The following is a 19,179-nucleotide window of genomic DNA, read 5'->3' as shown; positions in this document are numbered from 1 at the left end:
ATCAGACCCTACGCTGGTGCAGTGGGTCCTGGGTTCCTCCTGGTGTGCGACAATGCCCGGCCTCATGTGGCGAGAGTATGCATGCAGTTCCTGGAGGATGAGGGAGTTGATACCATTGAGTGACCTAAATCCAATATCATGTTTTGGTCCATCCAACATCGCCAGGTTGCACCTCAGACTGTCCAGGAGCTCAGTGATGCCCTGGTCCAGATCTGGGAGGAAATACCCCAGGACACCATCTGTCGTCTCATTAGGAACATACCCCGACGTTGCCAGGCAAAGTACGTGGGGGCCATACAAACTACTGAGTACCATTTTGAGTTGCTGCAATGAAATTTTGGCAAAATGGACAAGCCTGCTGCATCATTTTTTCACTTTGATTTTACAGGTATCTTTTTGAATTCAGTCCTCTGTAGGTTGATAATTTTCATTTCCATCAAATGATGGGGCATCCTTACATTCCTAACACAATAACCCAATCCATATCAGTATAGATATCCAGCATATTTTTCCTCATTGAGATCTGATGTGTTTTCAAAGTGTTCCTTTAATTTTATTGAGTGGTGTATTTGTAAGTTTATGTTTATGTATTTATAATTTGAGTGCAATTATTTGCAGTGTATGAATTATTCACTGCTTATTAGCACTAATTTATTTATGTTACTTCAAAATTTTTAATTGTGGAGTGCTGCACTATAGGTTCTTTGCAGCTACTGAAACTTTTTCATGGTACCAAAGTTCAACGGGGATATTTGTCCTATCCTGGACTCTAAATCGCTCAACAAATTCCTTCAGATTCCAAAGTTTTTTATTCATTTGGCAAGATCAGTAATGCCTTTCTGAGACAAGAGGAGTGCATGTCATCCATGGACATCCCAGATGACTATCTGCATGTTCCCATTTACCCACCTTATAAGCAGTTTCTACTAGTGGTGCACCGAAATGAAAATTCTGGTGCCAAAACCAAAAATTCAGGATGCACATGGCTGAAAACCGAAATGGACAGTTTTTAAAAATGAATGTATTTTTAAAACACATTTTTTTTTTTAAAAAATACACTTCTTAATTTAAAAAAAAAATAAAACCATATATACCCCAATTTTTTTGTAAAATATGAATGATGTTACACTGAGTAAATAGCTACCCAACATGTTGTGCTTTAAAATTGCGCACGATCATGGAATGGCGTCAAACTACGGTACTTAAAAATCTCCATGGGGAGGTCTAGTGCTAAAATTATTGCTCTTGCTCTGACGTTAGCGGCCATAACTCACATGTGTGGTTTAAACACCGTTAATTTAAACACCGACAATTTAGGTGCTCCAGGCCTTTGGCTTGGGTGATCAGTCTCAACAAATCTGCTCTCTAACCTTCCCTGTTCTTAGAATACTTTAGTCTGATCCTGGGTACATCCCAAGCAAAAGTCTCTCTTCCAGAAAAAGTTTTCTTCAAGAGCTCATGCCTGACAACTGAGATCCTAGAGAAATTTTAGTTAGATTTGCTATCAGAGTTCTGGGTCTAATGGTCACCTTCAAGGCAGCACCTTTTGCCTAATTCCACTTAAAAATTATCCAACTAAACATTCTGTCAGTATGAGAAAATGCAGGTTCTTTCCCTAGACTTACCCTTGCTCCTAATCTAGCCAAGCAGGAACTTTTTTCCCGGTGGATCAACACTACAGCTTTAACAGTGGGGAAATCTTTCCTTACAGCTGTTAAGTTTTTGCAACAGATTTAGTAGTCATCTTTTAATCATTGTCGGTTCAGGGAACATGGTCAAGAGAAGAGGCTAATCCTCCCCTTCAGCATCCTGTAGCTCTGAGCGGTCAGGCTATCCCTCCAGCACTGGACCTCCCTTTTTAAAGGAATCTGTTTGGGTACAGTCAGACAGTGCCAACACAGTGGCACATATCAACCATCCAGGGTGCCCAAGGAGCTTGACTGCCTTGAAGAAACAAACCAGATTCTTTCATGGACAGAGATTCACTGGCCAGAAATTTCTGCAGTCCACGTCCAATGAGTGCACAACTGGCAAGTGCATTATCTCCACTGCCACCACTTAGACCAAGGGGTAATGGTGTCTTCATTCAGATGTGTTATTTATGACTGTAGCCTGTGTCTGGTCCGTGTTTGAGAAACATCCCCCCCTATTCATGTGATCCTTATCAGTTCCTAATTGGGGCGGAGAAGAGTGCTCATTTTACCATCTCTCTATAAATTTAGATCAGCTCATGGGGGTTGGTCACAGATCGGGAGGCAGTCACAGATGGGGTGCTGTTTTTGTTGGAGTGCTAAGAAGCAGTTGAACACAGCAGTTGAACACAGCAGTTGAACACAGCAGTTGAACACAGCAGTTGAACACAGCAGTTGAACACAGCAGTTGAACACAGCAGTTGAACACAGCAGTTGAACACAGCAGTTGAACACAGCAGTTGAACACAGCAGTTGAACTAAAGCAGGATAACTCAAGCAGCAGGAAGATACAACAGCAGGAAGATACAACAGCAAGAATCCTTGCTGCATGCTGGACAGACTGCAAGCAAACACCCTGGGAAACATCTCTTACAAGTCTGAGACCCACTCCATGTACCTTTTTAATATGTCCCCTCTACTCCTTTTCATATTACTTTCCTGTGTTCCCAAAATCTCACTTCTTTACCCCTCTGATTCTTCTTCTCCCGCAGCACTTTCCTATGGAGGCCTCCTCTGGACCCACTCACCCAGACCCAGTGGTCAAAAAGGTGGTGGAGTTGGTTTGCTTCTATCCCCACTGAGCACCTTTCAAGTCCTCCATAACCCTCCCTCTCTAGCCTTCTCTTCTTTCGAGACTCACTGCATCCGGCTGTTTTCTCCCATTTCTCTGAGGATTGCAGTGATCTATCGGCCTCCTGGACTGGTGTCCCGCTTTCTTGATGATTTCTCCTCCTGGCTACCCTACTTTCTCTCCTCTGAACTACCCACTATCATTCTCGGAGATTTTAACATCCCTATTAATGTCAACAACCCGGCTACATCCCAACTCTTCAACATAACCTCATCTTTTGCATTAGCACAATGTATACAGTCCTCCACTCACTCTGATGGGAATACATTAGACCTTGTTTTTTCCCATCTGTGCACTCCCTACAACCTCACAAACACCCCCTTTCCTCTCTCTGATCACAGTCTCATCACCTTCACAGTGTCCTCATCTTCAAACACCTTTCCCTCCAAGCAGCAAACAATTACCCGCAGAAACCTTCACAACTTGAACCCTGCTCCTTTCCACTCTGCAACTGACCAACTCTATGACAGAATCTCTCCCCGTTCTGCCCTGATCTGGCCACTGCTGTCTATAACAGTTCGCTTTCATCCCCATTAGACTCACTTGCTCCTCTAACAACAAGAAGCATCAGGCCCCGACCGTTACAACCTTGGCAGACTGACGACACCAGAAATCTTAAATGACATAGTCGTGCGCTGGAGCGATTGTGTCATAAAACCAAATCTCAACAAGCATTCACCCTATATAAATCTGCTCTCTTAACATACAAGTCCTCCCTTCATGCTGCCAAACAAGCCTACTTTGTCACTCTTATTAATACCTTGTCATCCAGTCCTCATCATCTCCTCTCTACTTTTAACGCTCTTCTTTCTCCACCTCCACCCCCACCCAGGTCTCACTCACTGCTCATGAAATTGCAAATCATTTAAAAAACAAGATTGACGCAAGTCGTAGGGGCATCGCCACTGCACAGACATCCATCCCACTTAGCATACCTAATACTAAACCTCCCTCAACACTTTCCTTTTTTGACCTTGCCACTACCGAAGAGGTCACTAAGGTTTTCTCAGAAGCCCGTCTCACTACCTGCCCCCTGGATCCTGTCCCCTCACAACTACTACGGTCACCCTCTTCTTCCATCCTATGCTCCCTCACTCACATCTTCAATCTTACCTTCTCTACTGGTGCCTTCCCCTCCCCTCTAAAGCATGCGCACATCACTCCCATACTTAAAAAGCCCTCCCTGGACCCCACCAGCCTGAACAACTTAAGACCCATCTCCCTTCTGCCATTTACCTCTAAACTCCTAGAACGCTTAGTCTACAATCGCCTGAGCTCCCACCTCACCGACAACAACTTTCTTGAATCTTTACAGTCTGGCTTTCGCTCACTCCACTCCACTGAAACTGCCCTACTAAAACTCACTAATGATCTACTAACAGCTAAAACCAATGGCCACTACTCCGTACTCTTACTACTTGACCTCTCTGCGGCTTTTGATACTGTTGACCATCCCCTCCTCCTCAAAAAACTCCACTCTCTTGGCCTCAGAGATTCTCTCTCCTGGTTCTCCTCCTACCTATCGCAGCGCTCCTTCAGTGTTACCTATAACGCTGCCTCCTCCTCTTCATTCCCTCTTTCTGTAGGGGTCCCTCAAGGTTCTGTCCTTGGACCCCTTCTCTTCTCCATCTACATCTCCTCCCTTGGTCACTTGATAAACTCCCATGGCTTTAAGTACCATCTCTATGCTGATTACACACAAATCTATCTTTCTACCCCTCTCCTCACCCCTTCAGTCTCCTCTCACATCACTAACCTACTAAGTAACATATCGGCATGGATGTCACTCCACGTCCTGTGGTGGTTTATGTAAGGATTTATTCTACTTATAAAGGGCGTGTCCCTTTCCCTTAGATGAAATATTACAGTGCCTCCAGCCGTTAAAATACGGCAAATATTTAGTAAACCAATAATATGGACAACTTGATAATTTGATCACCAGTTATTTTTATACCTTGAATTCTTTTAGCCAGTATGATTTCGTACCATACACACAAAATTTGCCTTATAATAGATAAATATAAAATTTATTTATGTACAAAAATTATATATATATTAACACAAAACGCAAAAGACTGGTGATAAATGAATATTGATACACACGTTCAAAGATATACTATGCCAATATAATACACAATAATAATGTTTCTAAATAATGAAATCAATATCACAAATTTCTAAATGATGATAATTATTATTAAATATTAAATTTATTAATAACGAATAATTTAGAGTATCTCAGAGGTTATATTCTCTCAAGCCGTGGCCATAGGATTGGAAGAAGATTTTCTCTGACAAATTATACTCTAATTATTAATATTTAATAAATTATGAAATATGAAAAATTATAATATGACACCAAACAATTTTAACAGTAATACAGGATCTCTCTACATATATATAACTACCCAATATAGTTGTGATACACTAAGGTAATTCTATGACTCTAAACAACAGAGAAAATAGGCAATGCAAAATTAAATGGACAGTCTCACCACACCCGGAATTCAGACTATGAAACTCTCCCGTGGATTCAGCTGGCAATGGAACGCCTTTAGAATGATGTCACAGGGGAAAGTGAGATAGAGTTCAATAGTGTGGGAGAATGTAGGAAGTTAGAAGTACAGAGATTTAGAAATTTAGTAAAGTTTTGGAAGTTTGAAAGGATGGAAGAGGGGTCTCTTCAGATGTCTTCAGATTTTCTTCTAATGAGGTTTTTCTTCAGTCAGGTTTTTCTTTTGATGAGTTTTTTTTTGATGAGTTTTTTTTTTTCTAAAGGTGCATGGGATTTTATACCAACTAACCCATTGTTCTAAGATACCCTCCCACCAGGCTTCTTGATTGGCTAGTTGAGAAATGTATGTACATAAGCTATTTCTCACCTATCCGCCAGGTGGCGGTCTTGTACCATAGAACAATTTGAGTATTGATGATGACTCATACCTCGGGTGGAACTCAATGTAATTTTAGGTATTAAATCTACGTCTTATCCAGATATATAGTTGATCATAGCTATAATGTTCTAAATAAGAACCATGGAATATATGTGTATATTCAGTTATTCTTGTCCCTGAGATACAAGCTTGTGTGAAAGCATCTGTTTCCTGATAAGACATACCACTGATGTTAACTCACAATATATCTTACTTTCCATCATCTCAATACTCAAGTTAGTGATATACAATTCCCATTGCTGAATATTTGATGTTGTGTGAAACCTATTCTTTATAACATCTATAGATACTATGCTTTTGTAGTAATATCTTTGTGGTTAGATACATTCAATTCTTGGTCTTAAATGACCTGAATTTAACTTTTAGTCTTAAAAGTGACACATTAAACCGATGTTTGTCCATTGTAAAGATGAGAGGCAATAACCAGGTGTCCTTGTAGTTTGAACAGATCATTTGAAAAGACTGATATCTCACCAGTCTCCTCAAGGGTTGTTTACTCTTCTCAAACGATACTATAGTTTCACTTGTTGGTGTGGTGATTCACCATTTGAAGGTTTAAAGTCTTATTTGGCTGTCTATTTAACTTTTGTATATGCAGTCTTCCCGACCCCAATATACAAATAGTATTTGTTGACAGTCCAAACAGTCTTATTGTCTTGGAAAAATCTCACTTCATTCATGATGTACATTTTTCTAGCTTGAGGTCCTTCGACTTTTCACCCAAGACAAGTTAACCCTTAACATCCGGCTATGCTGAGTTGCTGTCACATAGGGTTATGTCTTGATAAAATCATGTTTTTGAGATGTAATTTCAAAAGGTCCACAACAGTCCTCAAACTCAATCTTTCCAAAACTGTGCTCATAGTATTCCCCCCAGCCCGTATCCCCTCCCCTGACTTCTCCATCAAGATCAATAACACAATCATCAGTCCATCCCCTAGTCTAGGTCTAATCCTAGACTCCCACCTGTCCTTTCAGCCCCAAATCCAATCACTGTCCAATTCTTATAGACTTCACCTCCGCAACATCTCCAAGATACGCCCGTTCCTAACCTCGGAAACTACTAAGCAACTTATCCACTGCCTTGTTATATCTAGCCTTGACTATTGTAACTCCCTCCTCATTGGCCTACCTCATCGCAGGCTATCCCCTCTTCAGTCTATCATGAATGCTGCTGCGAGTATCATCCACCTTACTAACTGTTCTGCATCTGCCACCCCTCTCTGCCAATCCCACTGGCTTCCCGTTGCCCAACGGATAACATTCAAAACACTAACAATAACATATAAAGCCATTTATAACTCTGTTCCAAATTACATCACCAATCTTGTCTCTAAATATCACCCAAACCATACTCTGCACTCCTCGCAAGACCTCCTACTCTCTAGCTCCCTTGTCTCATCCTCCCATGCTCGTCTCCAGGACTTCTCCAGAGCTTCCCCCATCCTCTGGAACTCTCTACCCCAATTTATCAGACTATCGCCTACTCTGCTCACTTTTAGGCGATTTCTGAAAACCTATTTCTTCAGGGAAGCCTATCCTGCCCTCAGCTAATACTGGAATCTTCTACTCTTCCAACCAGTCCATCCCCCACAGTTACTACCTTTTTTACCACTAGCCCCTCCCTCCTAGATTGTAAGCTCCAAGGAGCAGGGCCCTCAAATCCCTCTTGTATTGAACTGTATTGTTGCTGTATTGTCTCCCGTTATATTGTAAAGCGCTGAGCAAACTGTTGGCGCTATATAAATCCTGTATAATAATAATAATGTGTTCAATCCACACACTACCTCCTGTCTGTAGCCAGAATCAGGGATCCCCTGGCTCTGACCTAACATGCTTTAGTTATTCCCTGATCTCAGTTCATTCTAATAAATGCCTTACCTCAACTAAGCATTCTACCTCACCTGCTTAGCAAAATAGAGCAAGAAAGGAATGCTGCAATTCCACTGACATCAAACTAGTCGAAGTATCTTATACACATAAATACTTGGACTTCTATCAGGTGACCCCCTGGCTTCTTCCCAGCAAGCCAGATCTACAATCTTAGGGCCCTCTTTTCCACCAGGCTTCACAATCTCTAAATTTAATGGTTTAAAGATTAGATAGAAGGTTTTTTGAGTCTGTGATTGATGTGAGTGCAGTCAATTCAGTCCCAGAGATTACTCTCTGTCTCCCATTCTGGTCTTTCTGCAAACAGGTCTTGACCAGAATCAAGCTCCTAACACCCTGAAAGGGCAGGTATCAACCTTATCCCTCCTCTTTGAAAGGTCTGTGGCTTTGCACACTTTTGTAAAAAATCTTTATTTCTTGTGTCATGCCATCTTTACAGCACCCTGGAACCTTAATTTGTTTGGTTTTCTCTGCCTTGTAGAATCCCTTTGAACTCATAAGGGATATTCCCTTAGAGTCTTGCCTGCAAAGTTGCCTTTTTTGGTAGCCATTATGTCTGTCAGTGTTTCTGAACTTGCGTCCCTTTCCTGTAAAGAACCTTTTCACATACTTCACAACAAGGTTGTATTATGCCCAAGACCATTTTCCCATATGTGGTTTTAGTGTTCCATCTCAATGAGGATGTTGAGCCATCCTTGGGCCCTGCTCTTAAGCATCCAAAGGTATTCTATTTAAATTGGCTGGATGTAGTCAGAACCACTAGAGTGTACCTAAAATCTACTGCTTTCATTAGATTCCTTGCTTGTTTTTTCCTTGGGACCTTGCAATGGTTACCCTGCTTAAATGTTCACCATTGTGTGGTTGATATGGGCTTTGATTGCAAGAGCCTATACACTGAACAAAAATCCTCCTGCGCTGTTAAGTGCACACTGTATCGGACCTTTTGGACTGTCCCGGGCTTTAAGGTACCAAGTGTCTCTTGTCCAACTGTGTATGGCCACCACCTGGTCTTCTGTTCATACTTTTTCAAAGTTTTGCTAGGTAGATGTGCAGTTTCCTGAGGATTCAGCTTGCAATTGTACTCTGACCTTGGGTCTTAACCCCTTCTGTTTTTGGGGAATGTTGACATAGTTCTTTTTGCCCACCCTTTGTATTTGCTGCTTGGGGACATCCTGCTTGGGGAATAAGCTAACCATGTCCTCTACTGTACTCCAGATATGGTATTTGCAGGTAAGTCAAACTTTTTTTGGGATAAATACGGAAGGCTTATAACCCTCTGCCATCTATGTCCCATTGGGAAGATTTCCTTTTACTTCCTGCCCTGTAGCAGAAACAGGAAGTGAGCGGAAGTCCCTCCAAAGCAAGGGAATCCCTGGTTATCGCCAGAGTTAGTGGCCTCATTAGAAGATGTCCCCCTCCACTGTTATGGAGACAACTCAAAATTTGGAATTTTCTTTTACTTTCACTTGAGACTGGTAAACGGAACAAATAGATAAGGCGAACCTCCCTAATGGAAAGACCTCAGTAACAATCCGAACAGGTCTTCTAATCCCTCACTATAGCAGTGTTATTTAGACAAATGTCTGACTTAAGGGTTCGGAGGAGGAACAGTAGACACATGGAAAAAAGAGGTAGGTTCGTCTCTGTACTAATAAAATGTCCTATAGTCTCATGCATTTCCTGCTGAACTAAACCTTACTATACCTAATAACTAGCAAATAGCAGCAACAAACTCAGTACTTAGAATAAGTAAAGTGGTAATATATGGCAGAACACCCAACATGACTGTTCCAGGTTTCTACTCCCTAAACACTACATGGATGAAATTGGCAGATTTGATTCTGCTGTATTACAAAGGTTAGGGTAATACAATAAGGACTGTACGGGACTACCCCTTTAAGAGGTAGCAGGCAGCAATACTAGTTTCTGAATAACAGCTGATTTCTGAAGCACAAGTTCCTCAATCTGTGTATACCACTAGAGCTTGGAGACTTGGCACTCTGTACTGCATGGCAGACATTGTATTGGAGCTGCAGACAATGTTATCGCCCTCTCACAGTCTGTACAGTACAATAACTTGAATGAGGCAAGATTTGTTTTGAGACTGAGCTGGGAGTGAGAACCCAGCACGATTTTATGTACAAGCAACGTGCATCTTGTAGCAGGGGAAGCAGCTTCGGGAATTTTTTTTCTACTTGCAGACTTCAGGGCTGCCCTACATTCAGCAAAACACTGCCCCTAATTAATTTAATGTGTGTGAGATGTTTAACTGCTCATTGCCTGTGCTAAGCCTTTGGTAAATTGTTGTTTAGCTACCAAGACAGGTGCACAGTTTGTGCTCATCAACTGTGTACAGTTGCTGATATTACAAAAATCCTACTTCGTTAAGGGTTACCGTATTTTATTCATATTTCTTGGCATCCCTGTAGAAACGTGTATTAAACTATATATTGCAAGCACATGGCTTATATATACAAAAAGTGTTCCAAGTAAAATATTGCCAGTTATGTAACATTGTGTTTTCATTTGGTCTTGGATTAACCACATTTCTAATGTGCTTGTCCCATCAAAACTGTTTTTTTTTTTATAGAATACGAAAGGGTCTCTTTTGAGTTTTGACTTCTATCTTGACTCTTAGTACTCATATTGACAGTCGTTCTAGTCTAACACTGCATGTTCCATTTGAATGGAAAACACATTGTTGAACTATAAAGTCTACGTTTTACCTGTTTTTCCTGCAGTTATAACCCCTGGACCCCGACATAAATCCAAAGACACACCACCTATGGCCATCTTTACTCTCCAAATTTAGGAATACTGTCCTTACTTTTACTTGCAGTCAGTGTGATGACTGTTTTACTAGCCAGGAAGTAAGAAAATGAAAAAAGCTTTCTTGGAGTATGCCCATTGCGCCTTTAGGCAGGTGCCTTTCAATGGGCTTCTGTTAAGAGTATCTGAGCTGCCCAGGTGGGGGAAAGGGTTAATGCTGGTTTCCTGGGATTTATCTGGGCCAGCCTTCCTTCCTGTGAGATTCATAAATAGCGGAAATTCTGGGTCTGGAGGGAGCATGAGATCAGGAAAAGACTGCATGGGAGCCCGCTACAAGGTCATCGGCCAGTAGAACCAGCCAGCAAATGGACACTCCCTGTTACGGACTTATATTACATCTGTACAGGTATGCTTGGGTAACCACAGATTAGCTAGTTAGGAGGGCTGTGTTTGCACTTTATTCTGTAGTGTTTCAGAAGCATTCAGTAAAGTTTGTGAAAATGTTCAAAAGTCTAGTCTGAAGCTACTTGAAAGGGGTGCATGGTGGTACATGGCGTATAGGAGGAACAGGGCCTGTAAAGCACATTGGGTATTAGAGGAAGTTTGTAAGAAGGGGTTAACTTCTCAAGAGAGAGACAAAGGAGAGTAGAAGCCACGGGTAACCATAAACTAATGAGAATGTAACACAGCCAGATGTTAAGGAGCGGTATCAAGCTTAGGTGACAGGTACTTTGGTAGTGAGAGGGGTTGGTAGTCCACCTCCCTCCCTAGTGGTCAGTTTCCCAATAGAGAAGTATTGGGACCAAACCTGCGATATGGAGACCCCATGTATCCAGCTGCATGTTATAGGAGAAGGAGGAGTTAATTGTGTGCATGCATGAGGTTCGTGCTACTGCACGGAGAGACCACATTCTGTTAATGGGAGTGAGGTGGCAGAGGAATCTTGGTCTGGTATAGAGGGTGGAGGCTCAACACTGTCCCTCCTAAATGCAACATTCATAAAGAAGGGTGTGTAGTAACACGGGACAGCATATTTTACAGAGACTCTGTTGGTCATACAGCTGAAGACAGTGTACAGCTCATCTCTAAGCCAGGTTTCCGCCTAATGTCGACTTTCACATGAACGTGGCCCTGCCTGATCCCAGACATTGATGAGCATAAACACAAGTAGAGGTACCCCCACTTGTGTGGGAGAGGTGCCCCCACAAGCTGCTCATCAAATAGTTGCAGGGAATCAGTCAGAGGCAATCAGTGTTACTACTTTCTCTCTTCTTTACATGCCTTGCTAATATGTAAAAATGTATTGGGCAATTTAGCTATGAACCCACTAATACCAGATAATTATTTCTGGATGTGCATTCCAATTGGGGTACAGGATGATTACACAAAAATTATTTTTTTTTTTACTTCCTGTGAGATGGATACAGGAAGCAGAGTAAGATTAGTAAAATAGATTAAACATTTAATAAGGGCTAAGCGCAATTGCAATATGAGATGCCCTTGTGAGGAAGCCTCTATACATCAAAGATATAGTTGTTTGTTTTTTGTTTTTCTGGTTGTTTTGGGTTTTTTTTAAACCATGGGCCTGCTGCCTGATCTTGGCTTGTGCAGTTCCACTTGTTTGTTGTTCACTTGGATGGTAAGATTCCATACACACCTGATGGTGACAATAAATACATGACTAATTGTATGCATTGCATGTATTGAATTGAAGGATACTTATTAGGACCTGCCTTAGAACCAGGCCCAGACTGGCCATAGGGCACACTAGGCATCTGCCCGATGGGCTGCATGTCCAGGCGGCACAGCTCCCGCTATGTGGTCATACCTGTGTCTGTGAGCTAGAGTATTTTCATATTAACAAGTGGGTAATATGAACCCGATCAGCAGCTCCTCCACCCACTGCCCTGCTGATAAGCAGCGTTGTCTTTACCCTCAGGATAGTAGAGGGTGATCGGTTAACTGCTGGATGGGGGAGCGGGGCTCACAGTGCGGTAGTTCAGTGGATGGAGGTGTGGGTCAGGGATAGCCGTGTTGGCTTCTGATCAGTGTGGTATATGGTGTATCCCTGCGATTGACGCTCTGCTCCCTGTGACTAACGTGGAGCAGATTAGAAGTGAATGGGAGCGAGGCACTCCCTCAGGTCCCTGGGCTCCTCCCTCTCGGTGCTGGCTCATCCCCCCCATCCCCAAGCCAAGCAGATGACCCACAGGAAGAGACGAGGCTCTGCTGCTCCCCAAATTGTGAGTACCAGCTGCCCCCTCCCTGCCCAGCTCAGATCAGTACAGAGGGTTCTGATCCATGGTCCTTCTAACCATTCCAGGCTGTCCAGGGTCCCCTCTTGACACCGCGCTCTATGCCTGCCCTGACCTGTGTGGGAGCACTCTACTGTTCCTGCACCTCCCATCTACCCTGCACCCCTCACCCCATACTGTATACTCTACAGAACCCTGCACCCCTCACCCCATACTGGTCTACTCTACAGAACCTTGTACCCCTCACCCCATACTGGTCTATTCTACAGAACCATGTACCCATCACTGTACACCCTGCCCTCGCCCCATAGAACATTGCACCCCTCACTGTTCACCCTGACCCTACCCTTCGCTGTCCACCCTGACATGCCCTATAAAACCATGCACTTCTCACTATTCACCTGCCCCCACACTTTATAGCACTGCACCACTCACTATTCCCCTTGACCCACTCTATTGAGCACTGCATGTCTGACTAGTCACCTTGTCCCCACCATATACTTCTGCCCTCACTCCATACTGCTCCACTCCATATATCCATTCACTCTTCACCCTGCCTCCGCCCCATACTGATCCAGTCTGCATAACACCACCCCTGCCTATTTAAATCTCCCCTACTCCATACTGATCAACATTTTATAACACTGCACTACAACTATTTACCCTTCTCCAATCCCATACTGATCTATTCTGTTTAACATTGCACCCTGATTATATGATAGAACACCAATCATCCACATGTATAACACTGCACCCATTACTATGCACCCTTCCCCCCACCCTATGCAACTGCTTTCCAGTACTGGTAAGGCCCAATTTATATAACACTGCACTTCAGTATTATTTTATTAATAGTTACAGTGCAGTCCCCTTTATATCAAAGTGCCACTTTACGTTGTACAGTGTGTACGTTGTACAGTGTGAAAGACCTACTTTGTGAATATCCCATCACCAACAGACCCCACAAAATATGCCTACCCCCCGTCCTTCCCCGTACTCTTCTACATTTACCAGTACAATGAAATCCTTGTTGAGGATTATGGGGAACTAATTGATATACTCCACGTATGAGTGATTTTCTCTTCAACTTGTATGCTGTGCACTGTTTTAAACAGTGCCTTGAAAAGTATAATTCCCCTTGAAATTGTCCACATTTTGTCATGGTACAACCAAAAACATAAATGTATTTTATTGGGATTTTATTTAACAGACCAACAGAAAGTGGCACGCAATTGTGAAGTGGAAGAAAAATAATAAATGATTTAAAATTTTTTTTTACAAATAAATATCTGAAGAGGTGTGGCGTGCATTTGTATACAGCCCCTCTGAGTCAATACTTTGTGGAACCACCATTCTCTGCAATTACAGCTGCAAGTTGTTTTGGGTATGTCTCTACCAGCTTTGCACATCTAGAAAGTGAAATCTTTGCTTATTCTTTGCAAAATAGCTCAGGCTCTATCAGATTGGATGGAGAGCGTCTGTGAACAGCAATTTTCAAGTCTTCCCACAGACTCTCAATTGAATTTAGGTCTGGACTTTGACTGGGCCATTGTAGCCCATGAATATGCTTTGATCTAAACCATTCCATTGTAGCTCTGGCTGTATGTTTAGGGTCATTGTCCTGCTGGAAGGTGAACCTCCGACCCCAGTCTCAAGTCTTTTGCAGACTCTAACAGGGTTTCTTCTAAGATTGCTCTGTATTTGGTTCCATCCATCTTCCTATAAACTCTGACCAGCTTCCCTGTCCGTGCTGAAGAATAGCATCCCCACAGCATGATGCGGCCAGCACCATGTTTCATGATGGGGATGGTGTGTTCAGGGTGATGTGCAGTGTTAGTTTTCCATCACTCATATCGTTTTGCTTTTAAGCCAAAAAGTTACATTTTGGTCTCATCTGACCGGAGCACCTTCTTCCACATGGTTGCTGTCCCCCCCACATGGCTTCTCGCAAATTGCAAACAGGACTTCTTATGGTTTTCTTTTTGCCACTCTTCCATAAAGGCCAGGTTTGTAGAGTGCACGACTAATAGTTGTCCTGCGGACAGATTCTCCCACCTGAGCTATGGATCTCTGCAGCTCCTCCAGAGTTACCATGGGCCTCTTGGCTGCTTCTCTGATTAATGCTCTCCTCACAATAGCCTGTCAGTTTAGGTGGATGACCATGTCTTTGTAGGTTTGCAGTTGTGCTATACTCTTCTCATTTTCGGATGATGGATTGAACAGTGCTCCGTGAGATGTTCAAAGCTTGGGATTTTTTTTAATAGCCTAACCCAGCTTTAAACTTCTCCAGAACTTTATCCCTGACATGTCTGGTGTGTTTCTTGGCCTTCATTATGCTGTTCACTAATGTTCTCTAACAAACCTCCTGAGGGCTTCACAGAACAGCTGTATTTATACTGAGAATAAATTACATACAGGTGGACTCTGTTCACTAATTATTTACTAATTAGGTGACTTTTGAAGGCAGTTGGTTCCACTAGATTTTAGTTGGGGGAATCAGAGTAAAGGGGGCTGAATACAAATGCACGCCACAGTTTTCAGATATTTATTTGTAAAAATGTTTAAAACCATTTATCATTTTCCTTCCATTTCACAATTATGTGCCACTTTGTGTTGGTCTATCACATAAAATTCCAATGAAATACATTTATTGTTTTGGTTGTAACATGACAAAATGTGGAACATTTCAAGGAAATGCCTATTGTAATACACATATTAATGGTGTATTGTTAACAATTGTATGAAAATTAGTTAATGCAGGAAAGTTTGATTTACAGGGACAAAAGAACATATGTGCAGAGAGAGCGTGCCCTGCGCGCTCCCAGCACACGTCCGGTACTCACGGTAAGGTCCCGATCTCCTCTTTCGATTGGAACCTTCCCCAATCATGTGACGGCGTGTCATGGTGGTCACATGACCCTAAACCCCGCCCTGCCTCCCGGCTTCTGAAACCCTTAAAGGGCCAGGAGGCGCTGGCGTGACGGGGTTAAGCTAAAGGACCCTGTTATGTAATTTTAAATTTGTGTTTGCCTTAGGGGTTTTTGGTAATATAGTGTGCATATATATTTTATAATATGAAAAAATACATGTCAAAGTTTTATATATGCAGCTTGTTCTTTGGTATTGATGTTTGCAGATCAGAGCTGGTTAAGTACTGAAAGGTAATTTACACACAAACCAATATGAACGTGTATTTCTGTGCTAAAATAAAAGTGCTCAAAAATAGAATAAAAAGCCACTGGCATAGGTTAACAGATACGAAAAAAACTTATAAAATACAGTACAAATTGTGCAATGCTAATCAAAAAACAGTAATTTATACTTTTTGCACTTTTTGTATTGTAATTTATACACTTACAGTATGATATTGAGATTGTATGCTATTTTTTTTTATGGATTTGAATACTACAGGGTAACAATAGTAATTTAAAACTGTTCCTAAGTGTTCTGAAATCTGTATTTATGCCATTATTTTTTGTTGGGTGGGAATTGGACTGACAATGGATTGCCTGCACTCAAACGTTAAGCGGTGAGAGCATGTGGAAATTACTAAATATGAATATGGGTGTCAATAATGGTTTGTGAACAGTAAAATCCTGAGGAGCAGGTTAGAATTGAGCAGTAGCACAGTATCTGTAGGCCATGTAATGTGTTGCTTCACTATGTAGTCTATGCAGCTATTTAGCACCGCTTTAAAAAGCTCTTGACAGAATAGTAACATTTTCAGCTGTGTATTTAGCTCATGTTGCCTTGGTTTTGATAAGAGATCATTATCAGAATTTATTTTTGCAATATGAGTGTAAAGCTTTGACCTGAACTGTTGTGCATTTATAGTACGCATAGTTTATTTCTATGGAAATTGTAGAATGAAAAAAAGTTGATATTTTTTCTAACAAAGTTGAGCAGTATTGACTCTTTCTGCCTTAAGGTGAGTGGCATCTTTAGCTATTTTTTGTGTTAGGCCAACGCTGTACTTTGACAACTGCCCTGAACCTGAATTGTGAGTTGTCAGTTGAGAATATTACCCTAATTAGTACATCCCATATGCCTGAGATGTCTATATTTTTCCCCTTACTCTAGTAATTCTTTTGTTCACACAAGTAAATTTGGCTAAGACAGTCATATGAAGGTTTTATTTCTTTGCATGTAATGCTCTCCATATCTGCAAACATTTTAATTAATGTGTATTTCTTTGTAGGACACTCAAAAGGCAAAACAATTTCTTCCCTTCCTGCAAAGGGCTGGACGCTCAGAAGCCATTGTAGAGTATGTGTTCAGTGGGTCTAGACTCAAGCTTTACATGCCTAAGGAAACTTGCCTTATAACCTTTCTTCTGGCCGGTAAGTTCATAATCGAGCTCTAGTTATATCAACTGGTTGCATCAGATATCTGTGATGCCAAACGTGGTGCACCAAAGGAACTTAACCCTCTTGTTTATTTTATTTTTTTCTCAATCCCCTCTTATTTTGTTGGTTGTTTTATCCTCAAAATACATACTCGCATGCCCAGTGAATCTATCATTTTCCTGCTGTACTGTACCGCGCAAGCATACTTCTGTCTTCTGTGATGCAGCACATTCACAGAAGATTGCCTCGACGTCTCCTGGGATGCTTTACATGAGTATCCCAGGAGGCTGTGGGCTATGTAAAAAAAAAAAAAAAAATCCTATGAATGATCTGTTATATGAAAAGCAGAAAGGGGGTGAAGGGCAGTTTTAACATAATCTGCAGTGGTCACGTGCTAGCAAGTTAGTTTTTATAAGCAACCACTATAGCATTGTTTTAGGCTTCTGGTAACAATAACAAATTCTGCACTTTAGAGTAATTAGACCAGTCATGTTAGTCCCTGTGAAGAAAGCATTTCCTTTGAAAGCATGACTGTTTGATTTTCCAGCATGTCATGTGAAAATGACCATAATATGGCTTGGATGATGGCAAACTACTGCTCCACATTAATTAAATTAGATTCATATTACTTTTATTTTAGGATATGCAAAAGTTATAAGTTAACTTTGGGTACTGACAGAACCAAAGCGAAGGTTAGTTGCTGTCAACGTTGCCTGATCTCAAAACCATTCAGATTTCTGCCAAGAAGGAGCCTGCTTTTATTTTCTGATTAGTGTGTTAGCCTTGTGTTGACAGGCAAAATGTAGCTTGTTTTCAGGTGTGTTTTGCCTGCATTGACAATATATTGAAATGCTTGGGAAATCATTCAAAGTTGATTGAAAGCATTGTATGCATTTGATCTCCTTTAAGCGCAATTAACCTGCCCCAAGCTGCTTTTTCATTGACTTGCATAGGGAGAGAAGTGGTCCTCAAGTGAACAAAAGCATGTTGACTCTTGAATTCAGACCCAGAAGTTAGCTTAGTTTGCATAGTATCATTTTGAACTTTATGGTCTCCTGCTGGGCAGGAGTGAAGGTTTAAAGAGGGATTGTTCATTGTTACATTGTTCATTAGGAGCTGATGAGATCTACATTTATTTATTTTTTTTAATAGCTATAAATATTGTCATGGGATCATGCTGGTGTACTTTCTTGTCTGCTTTTTATTTTTTTAACTTTCAATTTTTTTTTGAAGAATTATAAAAGCATTGTGTTTCAAAGTAGGTACAAAGGAAGTAACCACTTGTCATTTAACTTGAGTGGTATAGTAAACATAGGGGCCTGATAGAGTATGGGCTGGTCAACTTAAATGGGATCTGACTGTGACCAAGCCGTCCCCTTCAAGACAGTACCAGCATTATACAAGAGACATTTCAAACAAAACAAACCACAGCCATAAGTCAAGGGAGGATCTGGCATGAAAAAAGGTCCACCCCTCGTACATAGTATCCATAGTGCAAATTAAGCCTTATGTCAGCATCTTTTAGTAATGACGAGCATAGAATTTCAAAAGTGTAGCAAAGCCTGAGGGTGACCTAACCAAGGTGACCAATCATGAAGGAAGTTTTGTGCCTTCTGCTCTTTGTATGCTATCATTATTTTCATACTAACGCTGTATATTAAATCTAGAAAACACTGACAAAACTTTAGGGGCCGAAGCCCTTCGCCAGTGTTTGGTAACTGTCTTGTGGCAAATAAAATTAGCTATTACTGTCCTAAGTGAGTGAGGATAAGTCTCTAAACCTAAGCTAGAACAATAGCCGGCGTAAGTGGTATAGAAATGTTTGATACAGAAGATATAAAATATCTTTCCAAAAACGTCTATTAATTTTCCTAATGGACATATTATAAATTCCCTATATGTTGGTATTGTCTCCAGCGTAAAGGAGATGATGTGGGTTGTAATTTAAGCATGTAGGGAGTCAGATACCAACTATGAAGGATTTTTTGTGAGTTGTCCCAGTGGTCACGTTTGTGATGAAAACATAAAGCTTTACGCCATTGGTCACTGGTAAAGCTTTGTGGTAGTTCCTCTTCCCATTTAAGCATAGCAGGTAGTTTTTTGTCAAGGGGATGAAAATTTGAAGCATCCATAGAAAAATGA

The 19,179-nt window shown here is 41.4% G+C and overlaps 1 protein-coding gene across 1 annotated transcript in view; it reads left to right on the top strand.

Moving 5' to 3' along the window:
- Positions 1-19,179, top strand: part of SND1 (staphylococcal nuclease and tudor domain containing 1) — a 987,097-nt gene that overhangs the window by 536,352 nt on the left and 431,566 nt on the right. The window contains exon 15 of the mRNA XM_089676965.1: positions 16,890-17,031. Within this exon, the coding sequence (XP_089533091.1) occupies positions 16,890-17,031 (142 nt within the window). The remainder of the gene's footprint in view (positions 1-16,889; positions 17,032-19,179) is intronic.

The sequence above is a fragment of the Staurois parvus genome, unplaced genomic scaffold (assembly GCF_062004578.1).
Source record: "Staurois parvus isolate SC_StPar_1 unplaced genomic scaffold, SC_StPar_1.0 ptg000175l, whole genome shotgun sequence".
In the NCBI taxonomy this organism is placed as follows: Eukaryota; Metazoa; Chordata; class Amphibia; order Anura; family Ranidae; genus Staurois; species Staurois parvus.
The sequence above is the reverse complement of the archived record's forward strand: the minus strand, read 5'-3'. Positions and strand labels throughout refer to the sequence as shown.